The sequence below is a fragment of the Aquarana catesbeiana genome, linkage group LG05 (assembly GCF_042186555.1).
Source record: "Aquarana catesbeiana isolate 2022-GZ linkage group LG05, ASM4218655v1, whole genome shotgun sequence".
Taxonomy (NCBI): Eukaryota; Metazoa; Chordata; class Amphibia; order Anura; family Ranidae; genus Aquarana; species Aquarana catesbeiana.
The window spans coordinates 562,028,935-562,041,740 of NC_133328.1; the positions used below are offsets into that span (position 1 = coordinate 562,028,935).

General features: G+C 39.5%; 1 protein-coding gene across 1 annotated transcript in view; it reads right to left on the reverse strand.

Annotated features, from left to right (window-relative positions):
* CALB1 (calbindin 1) overlaps positions 1-12,806 on the reverse strand; it is an 88,625-nt gene that overhangs the window by 11,543 nt on the left and 64,276 nt on the right. Inside the window, 2 exon segments of the mRNA XM_073631929.1 lie at positions 1,928-1,983; positions 11,779-11,856. Of these exon segments, the coding sequence (XP_073488030.1) occupies positions 1,928-1,983; positions 11,779-11,856 (134 nt within the window).

The window sequence follows — 12,806 nt, forward strand, 5'->3', positions numbered from 1 at the left end:
GTATGAATATTATGCTTTTGAACATTTAATGTAATTTTAAAGAAACATACGTCCAATAAAGTTTGTGTTTTTATAAACCTTTTTCCATATCATTTTGGTACCTTTAAAGTCCCGTTGTTCTTTACCAATTGTTCTGAAAAATTGGATGTTTTTGCAGATAGAAAAAGTATCACAGACAGTACTTAATTGTTCTTAAGGCTGTATATAAAATACTCCTCTACCCCTTTTTTACCAGTTATGAGCTCACATTTTACTGACAAAATGGAATCACTGTACTGTAGGAATAATTTCTTTCCTTCATGTCCCCTGTTTTATCTTAAAGAGAATGTGTTATGCATAATGCATATTTGAAACTGCTGTCTTTTTTTTTTAAGGTGTGGGTTCAGGGGGACATCACAAATTCTTTCGCTAGGTCACTGACATACAGCAAATCATGTGCATGGGGCATCCCAGCACCAGCTATTAACATGCTTATTCTGGATCCATGTTTCACCAAATAATTAAATGAGGATAGGAAGGAAATTCTTGGAGAAGGTACCTAAATTTAGCAGCAATGGATGCTTGTGTATTTCTGTCTTAACTGGTTCTTTAGTTTTAGCTTTAATTTTCCTGGCTCACATCCAGCTTGGGTTAGTGGTATATACACACACATCCATTCTCCCAACAGTAGCCTATTACTTGCTTAAAGTGACTTTGGTGCTACACTTAATATTTAAAAAAAGAAACTGTTCCCTACAAAGAAGATTTTAACTATTTACCTCCCCTGCTGCCCACGCTGTTGTCCCCAAAAATGAAGAGAAGCAGCTGGCTAATAATCCTGCAGACTCTGCCTCTTTCAGGAGTGTCAACTTCTTGGTTCCCCTCTGCACACTAGGGAGAGTCACCCTCTCTGATTGTCTTGTTTACCATTCTTATTGATAGTGGAAGTAATAGAGGGGATATCTTCCAATGAGGACACTAGTTCCCTGGGGGGGGGGATGATGGGGCAAAAGGATTCCTCTAATTTGCAGGGATTTCCTCACTTCCTGTTTTGGCTATGTGACAGGAAGTGAAGGTAAATCTCCCAAATGCAGAAGGCAAAAAAAAAATCTAACAGGGGTTATAATCTTCCCCAACTTTATCCAAAATGAAAAAAAAAAAAAACTTTACCAAGAATGGTTAGAGTTCCGGCTGGGTACTTTTTGAGCACCCTGCATTGTATAGAGTGCGAGACAGACAAGCTAAGCAAAGGGAGAGGTTTCTGTAAAGGGCTGGCCCTGTAACCCCTGGAAACTACCTAGTTGGGTGGGGGACCCTTTAATCAGCCTGCATCTGGATTGGTACATCCTTGCACCCTATGTTGCCAGCACAGCACCCTATCCAGAAGGCCCATTGAAAGTATAAGTGACCACTTCTGTATATTTGATTGTGCTGTCATGCAACTGCAAAAGTGCAATACTGTTCCTGATTTGCAATGCTGATAGACTCCTACCCCAAAAGGCTGAATGCTGTCATAAAATCAAAAGGTGCTTCACTAAAGTATTAGTTTAAGGGTGTGCATACTTGTGCAACCACATTATTGTATGGGTCCCCCCCTGTAAAGATTTCAGTTTATTTTTATTGAATTGCGGGGAGTATAGGTCACATTAAAGGTGGAAAAAATTCAGAATCGATTTATCTTGATCTTATTTTTTCACATCTCAAAAACCTGGTATTTTTACAGGGGTGTGTAGAATTTTTCTTCCCACATAGCACTCATACATTCTACCTTCCTTATGTACTGCACTGTTCTTGTTGAGTGGCAATCACAACACACATCTAAGTTACCAGGGTATTCAAAAAAGTGGCATCTAATGTTTTCTGCTGCACTCTAGGGTGCAATGTTCATGGCTGTGAATGGCTTAATGGACATTCAGACAGACCTATAACCTTTCATTTCTAGTCTTACCGTGCCATTTCTGTAAGTCCTAGTTTTCCATCATTATTTGAATCAAACATCCTCAGCTGGAAATGAAAAAAGAAAATGAGACTGTAAATCTTCTACACACAGCACATATAATACTTTGATAACCAGCATGTCTCTTCTCATTTTGGCTTTTCACAGGTGTGTTCATTTATATAGACAGCAAATCGGTATGTATATTGTCAACAAAACCTGCCTTTCTTTATAGCAAAGACCTAAAAAGAATAAACTTATAGGCGGAAATCAATTAAAGCATTTGAGACACTTTTCTGGAGGTATTGGCCCTTTAAAACATATTGGGTCAAGTTCATAAAAGCCAGTAGCTAAATAGTTTCAGTAACAGTTTTGACATGTAATTCTTAATTGTCGTTGTCACTGCAACAAGTTCAAATGAATTACCTTGGGTTCACAGATAATGAAACTGGGGGTCAATAAGACCATCTCAAAGTTGGTGTACAGAGTCAGGTATAGTTTTCAGCGAAGGGGGCAGGGTTGTGTTTTGTGTGTTCAACTTTATTATTGTGTTTTGTATTTACTTCATCAGTTGCTAGGTTGCCAGCATCCTAACAACCAGTGATACAGGAAACACTGACAGCGGGTGAAGGCTGATGGGGAACTCTTTTGAAACTAGCTCTCTATCAGGTCTGCCTGCCCTGTGATTGGCAGCAGACAGCAGCGGATGCAGATCCATGGCCGCTATTCAGTCTGATTGTGGCTTTGGAATCCACCCAATGCTGTCAATCACAAGGCAGGTGCACCCGATGGAGAACTAGGTTTAGAGTTCCCCATCAGGCTCTGCCCTCCGAGCAACTTAATTCCATTGCTGCTGCTCCTTTTGGGTGGGCAGATCCTGATGGGGAATTCTGAGAGACCAGTTCTTCATCAGGTTCAAAGTGCCTGTGATTGACACCAGACAGGAGAGGGCGAATTCCATAACCTTTACAGAGCATATGTAAACTCAATCACTAAAATATCGTAGTAAGTCTAACTTTTCTTGTTATTTCAAAATTAGTTCTAGATTTTAAATCTACAGCTGTTACTAAAACAGAAAGAATAGCTAAAAAGATAAAAACAAGAAAACCAACTTTTTCCAACCAATAAGCTTCCAGGTTTTATTGTCAAAGTTTAAATGAACAAGCTGAAGTTAGAAGCTGATTGGATACCATGCACAGCTGCACTAGATTTTGCACGCTCCAGTTTTAGTAAATCAACCCCTCTGTCTCCGAAACCTTTTGGAAAGTTATACAGAGGTGGAAAGAATAAATGGAAAGGAGTCGCTGCTCAGATGCTGTCATTGTGCGCGTGTGTTTGTATGTACTTGGAAAACATGAGCCAAAAATCTCCACCTCCTGGCTATATAGGAAAAACACATAATATGAAACAGATTTTTATGTATTTTTACTGCTATTCCTGATAAATAAAGAAAATGTGTACAAAACAACTACACATTCCCTTTAAAGTCACTGTAAATGAAAAAAGGGTATTGCATATATTCTCTGCCTTCTTCATCTACAGCAGGGATCTCCAAATTTTCTAAACAAAGAGCCAATTTTCTATCCTTCAGACTTCAGGTGGGGCCAGACTGTGGCCAGTGGGAGTAGATTATACCTCAGGCTTGGTGGTCAATGGGAGCAACACCCCTGCGGTTAGGAGGAGGAATAGTGCTCCATCATTGGTATTAGTGAGAGGAATGGTGTCCCATCATTGGTATTAGTGGGAGGAATGGTGTCCCATCATTGGTATTAGTGGGAGGAATGGTGTCCCATCATTGGTATTAGTGGGAGGAATAGTGACCCATCATTGGTATTAGTGGGAGGAATAGTGACCCATCATTGGTATTAGAGGGAGGAATAGTGCCCCATTGTTGGTGTCAGTTAAAGGAACAGTGCCCCATCATTGGTGTCAGTGGAAGAAACAGTGCCCCATTGTTGGTGTCAATGGGAGGAATAGTGATCCATTGTTGGTGTCAGTAGGAGGAATAGTGCACTGTTATTGGTGTCAGTGGAAAAATGTATGTCATTGTTGGTGTTAGTGGGAGGAATAATACCCCATTGTTGGTGTCAGAGGGAGGCGGGAGGGAGGTGTCAGAGGGAGTGCCTTGTACCAGTGGAAGGAATAGTGTCCTGAGGTCGATTAAAAGCAAGTAAAGGTCCACATCTGGTCCACAGACCACCATTTGGAGACTACTGCTCTACAGCATATAATTTTCCCCAAAACTATGGGTGCTCTTTATAAATGTATTTATTTTTTAAAGTGTATCTAAACCGAAGAACAATAATGTAATATATTGTAGCTTGCAGTCCTTAAATGTGGTGGCTGCATTTCTGTTATTGTTTTAGGATTTTTTTCCCTTTAATTTCATCTAGAGTAAACACATTTCCTGTCCTGGGGTGGCAATGCTCACACACTGTACTGTGTCTATGGAAGAGCAGTGTTGTCACCTAAGGACAAAAAGTGTGTTAAGACTACAGAACACTTCCCCCTCATCTCACCTCTATAACATATGGGAGAGGTTTTTCTGTTTTGTTTTTTTAATAGATTCCCTGATAATATTGTTGTGATTATAGTGCAGAATGCACAGAACACAGGACAGCACTGGATTTCCTACATCATCATCAGTAGGTAATTTTTTTACCTATTGAACATTTATTACAAAACACTTTTAATTGTATATTTAACTGACGAGGGAGCAAATAAGAGAAGTTCATTGTTAGGGTTTATATACACTTTAATCATTCATCCATATCACTTTTATTTACTAAACATTTTTTCCCTATGGCATTTTTAAGCCATGTTTTTTTTTTAAACAGTTTACAAGCATCCAGTCTTAAATATTTTCTAGAAATACTGTGATTGCAGTCACCAGAAGCTGTCATATGAGCACATTTCACACATCATCAGGGTACCATTTCAATGTGAATAGAGAAGCATTGTTGGGAAATCAGTGGCACACTCGGCTAGATTCTGACACGCAGTGTCTTTGAACGATGGAGCCTTTGAACGCACATCACCTCCACAGGAGAGGAAGAATCGTGTCTGAATGGTACTTAAAATAAGAATTTCAGACTATCAATAAATGAGGGAGATGGGAGCCACCTTGGTGGAATGGCCCCATTGTGTTCGGCGTCACAAGCTGCTCATGTTTATTCAAGGAGCGTGTCTGGCTGCTAAGTAGCAGATAACATACCTCATTAATACAACAGCTGGAATGGGAGTCAGCACATTACACAACAGAACATCACAGATCATCACACTCTTAGCCAGATTTCCTACAATGCACCTTTTTTGTTGGAGAAACATCATCCCTCCTGAAGGATGTGTGTTCCTAGTAGAAGAGATCCACATAAATATCAGAAGGAAGACCTAAAGGGGTTGATTTATTAAATGCAAATAGACTGTGCATTTTGCAGTTGCTCCAGAGTTTAGTAAATGAGCAGAAGCTCTGCTGACTTCCATCATCCAATCTTGTGCAATGCTGTTTTTTTTTTTTTGTTTTTTTTTTTCTTGCATGTGATTGGGTTTTCTTTCCAAAATGAAGCTGTAACCCTTTTACCAAACTCTGGAGCAACTGCACTTAAAGAGTGCAATTGCACTTTGTAAAGTGCACAGTTTATTTACCTTTAGTAAATCAACCCCAAAGTGTTACGTTTTGTCTATGGGTCATTTTTTTTCCCCCTTTGCCTCTCCTTATCCCCTGTAAATGTAAACAGGTTTTTTTTTTGCTATTTACCTTTCAACCTCAAGCTTCAAAATCAGTTTCTTAGAATCTATGATGACATCACCCTATGATGACATAAAGGTATTTTAGCAGCCACAGAGAAGGAAGGAAAGGTCTAAATGTATTTTCTTTCCAAAAACTGTGCATATAGGATCAATCTTTTTCCCCAAGTAATCTGGACAGCAAAAAAATGGCTGTTGTAGAGCCGGGCCAGTCTGCACTGGCTGACATTGAGGGGAAGGGCTTTCAGTGTGACAATGCTGAAAATGCTCCTTCACAGTAGAGCAAACGTACACTGTGCATGATTTAGTAATGGGAGTGTTTTCTAAAAATTTGTTTCTGAGAAGTTTGTTTTCCTTTTCTGCTATAGGATCTGTAAATTTGGGGATACATGTAGGCAGGTGCAGTCTATTTTCTCCACTGTAGGTGGTGCTCAAATGCAGCAGCATTGCAGAAACATGGTTCCTCTATGGTTTCCTTGGGTCACTGGGGAAGCTATTCGATTGGATGCTGCCATCCCATGTGACTTTGGCAGCCATCTTGGTTCAGGCAGAGCCTATTTAAGGCCCTGGCTCCCAGGCTTGGTGTGCATTTCATGTGTAGGCAGTTTAGGGACAGGTCACCCATCTGACAGGGGCAATGAGGAGCAACAGGGAGAGGTTTCAGATGAGTAGGGGAAGGTTAGGGACAGGCCATCCTTCCTGGAGACCTCTCCCTTTGGGTATGGACCAGCCAAGCCGATTTTGCCCCTCAAGATAGACTATGTTGGCACATCCAAGACCTGCTCTCCAACACATCGCTGTTGCATTCTTTTCTTTGTCAGGTGCCTTCCCGCTGAACTTGTGAATTGCCGAACTTTAACTTTATTAAAAGTTCTGTTTTCTGCACCTGGACTTTGAGTATTTACTGCTGCACCTCCACACATACAGTTTAGAATTGTTGTATGTTTTGCTACTTTTCGTTTTTGTGCAGAACAGGAAAGTCAAAGAAAAGTCCTTATCTACAAACTTGTTCCAGGTCAGTGACTTAAAAGGACAGTGACTTCTTTTTTTTGTCTGGCACCTGTGCTGCAGTTTCTCCCATTCTTCTCTGATAAAACTTGCTGCACCTGCATGCTGTGGCACCAGGCTACAAAAAATAGACGTAAAGGCTGCTTGATGAAGTGGACAGCTGGGCAGTGGGAATGGGTCTATGCTGCATCTGAGGTTGGTGTGGAGGCCAAGTAGGTAGCAGGGGGTGGGATATGACCCCAGAGATTTATAAAAACACAAACCTGCTTGTTTAGCTCATCCTATTAATGAATTAAGCAATAAGGCCAGGTAAGCATTCCCAAGTGGAGAGCTCAGAAATGCCATCAACAATAATAGTAATATTTTTGAGCCACTGGCCTAGAGCATGCATACAGTTTAGAAGTTTTGACCACTTGTTTGTACATTTCTGTTCGTGTAAAAGGAGGTGCAGTTTTTGCAACAACAACTAAATAGTGCATTTAATGGGACAATTGATATTTCCTTCATGTTTAGGCGTTTAGCTCCAATACATTAGCCACAATATTTATAGTAGGAGGACCAGACAACAATAAAATGGAGAGTTACATCTACAAACAAATCTATACCACCAAAGGCATGGAAGGTCATTGGCACACAGCTCTTCAATGTCATTTATGTATAACAAGCCATTGACTTTGATTTCCAGGAAATACTGTATCTCTTATGTTATTCCTGGAAATTACCTTATTTTACACTAATCTAAATGTTCTCAGTTATTTACTGCCCAACAACACAAAAACGTTTTCACAATTCATTCAATTATTCCTATCAACTATCTTCCTGTCAGCCATCAATTTTTGTCTCCAATATTTCCTTGAATAGTATGGAAATGGAAAAAATGTTTTTAGAATCATTTAGTTTTGTATCTGCAATAATCTGACTTGATATGATGGCATGGCATCGCTATGCTCCAGGACAGTATCATGAATAATTACAGTAGTTATACCACTACAGGAGCAAGGTTTCTCTGGAAACTATTTTTAAATGCTGACAGCTGTGCAGTGGGAAGGGGTTTCCATAAAATCAGCTAGACAAAAGAACAAACAGCAATACACAATGCCAATTATAAATAAGAATAATAAGTGGAAGGCAGAGTAATAAAAGTGAAAACAGAGTTGCGTGCTTATGCCTCTGTTCGATTCATGGGCAGTTCAGCTGAACAGGCCAAAAATCTTCAAAAACACTCTGAGCACCAGTGAAGTCAATGGCGACCAAATTCGGGTGGGCTGTACACTGCATTCCCACCGCTAAAGGACAGATTCCTGGTTGTGGTAGGTTACATTTACCACTGGGAATCCAGGGTGACATCATTGACCAAATTTGGCCAATGACATCACCTCATATCACCTGAGATTTCTTACAGTAAATTTAAGCTACCACAGCTAGGAATCTGTCATTTAGCTGCTGGAATGCATGTACAGATCGGCGGGCAACGGGTCATTGTGTTTGACGTGGATTACACTGCTGGCTGCCATGACTGAGGTGGGTTTACTTGTGGGGGCATTAATAAACTTTAATTGAAATGCAGATAAATAGAGTCAGATAATGTTTCAGTATTTAAATCTAAATTCCAGGAAAAAAATATTTTTAGATGTTTGCTATACACCAGTCAATCAGCCATGACCCATATGTTGATGGCTGCTGTGTTACTTAAAATTGGTAGTTTCTTCCAACTTCCGTTAGCTGTAAAGCTGGCCATACACATATACAGTAAATTTTTTTTTTTTTAAATCTACTAGCTTCCCCTTTCCAAGTTACACAGTGGGGAGGATGAATTTCCCACCGCTACTATTGTTTCTTGACAGCTGGCCTACTCAGCTGAATCTGATTGGACGCAGAAGCTGTTTGGCCAACAATTTTCTGAAACGGCTACTTCGATGTTTCGCTCAGGGCATTTCAGGCAGGAGGCGGCCAACAGGGCCACCCACTGAGAGAATTTGCGCAGTGTATGGCCAGCTTTACAGTACTGGCTCTCATACAGCCAGCCTCACTCCACCTCCTCCCTTCATAAAACGTCTTGTGGGGGGGGTGAAGGTGTCTTGAAGGAGGAGGGGGTTTTTTCCATTGGGGTTGATTTACTAAAGGCAAATAGACTGGGCACTTTACAAAGTGCAGTTGCACTCTCTTAGAGCAGCTGCTCCAGAGCTTATTAAATGACCAGAGGCTCTGCTGACTTTAATCATCCAATCATGTGCCACCAAAAAAGCTGTTTTTTTTTTTAATTTCCTTGCACGTGATTGGGTATTCTTTGCAAAGTGAAGCTTCACCTCATTTTCTAAGCTCTGGAGCAAATGCACTTGCAGAGGGCAGTTGCACTTTGCAAAGTGTACAGTCTATTTGCATTAGTAAATCAACCCCATAGTCTCTATCAGAAGCCCAGTGACAAGCAGCTGAGCTGAGTTGCACAACTGGGAGAAAGGAAGAGAGCATTGTAACTCTATAACATGGAATGCCTGAGCAAATACGTTCATGGCAGAATCAACAGGTATTATTATAATGAAAGCTGCAGATTTAAAAATATTGAAAATTATTTTCAGAATTACATTAATGTTAATGCATATATAGAATTTTAGTGTTTGGTTTTACATATACTTTCGTCTTATTAGCAAATTAGGATATAATAGATTGTTAAATATTTTAACCTTAACATAGGGACTTTTATTTCTTTATTTATGAATGCCATTAACTGTTTTCTATTCATTTAACTTTCAGTTTAGTATTACCCATCCTTTAACTGCTGTGAAATAAAGTCTTTGGCAGATCCAGAAAGTAGATAGCCAATGCATGTTAAACGGTACTGCAGCAGTGAATACGGCCGGCCTGGAGCTGGAGTCTCATGTGCGCTCCTCTTTTCAAATTACATGCAGTTTTGCTCATTAGGAATTAGGACACTTAATAATAGCAGAGAGCGCCTTTCAAAGAGCAGTATCACTGCCTGTAATGACTTTGCCTTCAGAGCATAAAGCTTAAATAAGACATCTAATAAGACATCTCTCTCTACACCCATTAACTACTATAACTCAACAACCCAGCTTCCTTCTTAATCTATAACTGCCATGCTTTTATTAAGCTCTGCTACACATAATACATCATTCAGCAGCATGAGGAGGTCAGTGTAATAAGTAGGTGAAATGAATAAGTCAGTCTTAAATGTTTAATATTATAAAACCATCATTACTGTAAACTGCCACATATATTTTACATACATGTTAGCATGTTCACCTACAAAATAAGCCAATCCGATTGTGGCTTACAAAATGTAGCCAATCAGAACTGCCACTGCCACCAAGGTGAGCCTCAGTTATTGGGCAGATTTGCAAATGGTGAATAGCAAAACAACCAGTACATACACTGTGTAATGGCAGTGATGGAAACATCCCAAAATTGAGGCAACACAGCTATTGCAGGCATAAGGGGGAATGTTGTTGAGTGGTTGACCTGAAAAAACAGGAGCCAACTGGCCTTGTGACCAGGTGAGTTAGCAACATTACTTGTAAATAGTAGCTGCTCGCGATGCCTTGCAGGTTAGGAATGGAAGTCGCAAACAGTGTTAGTCCTGAATGAAAACCAAGAGAGGTGGGACAAATTCTGGTGTGCAAACCAACCCAGCATGAGCAGCATACTCTAAAATCAAAGAGTGTTCCTTCAGGTCAGAGGTACCAAGGTGTAGGCCCAGTGCGCCTATCCATGAAAAAAGGAAATGACAGAAATCAGCATAATGACTTGTACATTGTCCTGGTATGTGCCTGGGCAGATGGAATACATTCAAACTAAAAAGACCAGGAGCAATAAGAAAAGATGAGTATGATATAAAATAAGCAGAAAGAATTATCAGAAATGTAGGGACTCTGAAAGAGTTAAAGGACGTAACTGATGATTACAGACCACCAAAAAGTATGAAGCATGCATTGATTGCAGCTTCTTTTCACCCTCTCCACTGGTGGTAGCACTTTTTTGTAGTTATAATATAACTTGCAATAAATTGGGCAACACCAATTTCCTTACTGACAATGACACAGAGTGAGTCTTTTTTTTTCATTTACTACATGAAAATACTGCCTGAGTAGGAACCACAAATAATTGTCTCTACCAACAACAATAGACCACAGGATCTCATGAACATCCATCTTCCAAGTTTGGAGATGTGTCCTGTGATAATGGGTTGCATTAAATTAAATTGAACCTTACCTCTTCCTTAATCCCTGGCAGCCAAGCTACAGGCACCACTGGTTGCTTGCCCTGGGATCCCCAAAATCCAGGAACTGTATTAGGCATGATCAACTCTATGCGAAGGAGATGTGCTGCACTACTTGAGGCAAATGGTGGTCACTCCAAATACTGACTGGTTTTCGGACCCCCCCGACCCCTCCAATACAGTAAAACTGCATATTTTAGAGTGGCCTTTTACTGTGGCCAGCCTAAGGCACACCTGTGCAATAATCATACTGTCTAATCATCATCTTGATATGCCACACCTGTGAGGTGGATGGATTATCTCGGCAAAGGAGAAGTGCTCACTAACACAGATTTAGACAGATTTACATAGAAAAAGTCATAGATCTTTGAGTTCAGTTTTGGGCACCCTAGGCTTTATAGATAATCTAAGAATGTGAATGGGGGTGTGTGCGCTGTGAATCTGGGGTTACTTTAGAAGGTAAGGTGAGCCTACAGGTTAGCATAAAAGTACAAAATTCGGTTTTAATGCAAATCATATGATTATTTACAATCTACTCACTTTTGATGTAAAACATACAGATTTCTTGATCAAAATATATCCAAAAAATTGACATTGCGGGAAAAAAAAACAACCAACATGAAGACACTTCATAATCAATACAATAACAGTATGTAATACATTGCACTGCTCTGGCCAATCAATTAATTTACTAAGGGACAGTCATTTATTAGCCCACTTGTGACATCACTAGCAGAAAATAACTTTAGGGACGGTAAAGCAAATTAGTAAACTGCTTTTCTTATTTGCCTACAACCATTTATAATGTAAGCTCTAAGCTTGCAACTTACAGTTTTACCAAGTCACGTTTCTCTATAATATTGGAAAAACTTACCATGATTTGTGTGTATTCTTCTAACTTTGTATCTTCATATGGTTTGTTTGCCTTCTTTAGCAAGTCCTTAAGGAAACTCTATTTGAAACATGAAAGTTAGATAAGCAATTTAGAAATGTCAGAATTCCTGATGAAACAGCAGAACAGTAATTATGAGTGTATTTACTGTAGGTGATTAACCACTTCAGTATCAGAGCCTTTATGGTATGCATATGGTTTTATGCCAAATTAGTTTTGTATTATGGTATATTGTATTTAGAGTCTATTTTAACATGTAATACATCATTTTTTATTTTGGACAGATAAAAAGTTAAATGTCTTATTTTTGGATAGAGTAGGGAAGAGTAAGACCCTTGGTCCTGTTTGTATTGCTGTCTGTGTCCCCATTGGGGATATCCATCCATCTACTGGTACTAGGGACCAGCAAGAAAAAACATTTTAATGTCCACATTAAAAAAATTAGGGTGGTGGCAGGGGAAAGCAGAGATGGAATCTTCCTATGAAAACTAATGTTGGCTAGTGTCTAACATGGGAATTCCCCTTACTTTGGGCAGATCTTCTTTCACTTCCTGTTGCATCTTTAGGACAGGAAGTGAAAGAAAATTAACCCAGCAGGACACAGACAGAAAAAAATGACCTGATAGGGGTCAGGAGATCAGAAGATTTTAATACACATTTTAATTACTGTATATAGCTTTAATTATAAGTAAAAAGGCAAACATTTGAAAAAAATATTTTCTGTTAAATTTTCCCAGTGCAGCTTTTACTTAATAAGTGAGTCACTTAAAATGACGAGATATTTACTCTAGCTACATGTATTAGTTAAGAGTTAAAGATTCTACACCAATATTAACTGTTTAAAATTAATCTGTCACACTGCTCTGGATGGTACTCTTGATAGCCCCTTACTTTCCCAGAGATAAAAATTCCTATGTATGCTCAGTAATGGTTTGTATCTAAGTTTATTTGGGGATAAGGGCCTTCCTCCATCCTAGATGACCGGGCTCAATTCTGGTGAAGGCCTGCTT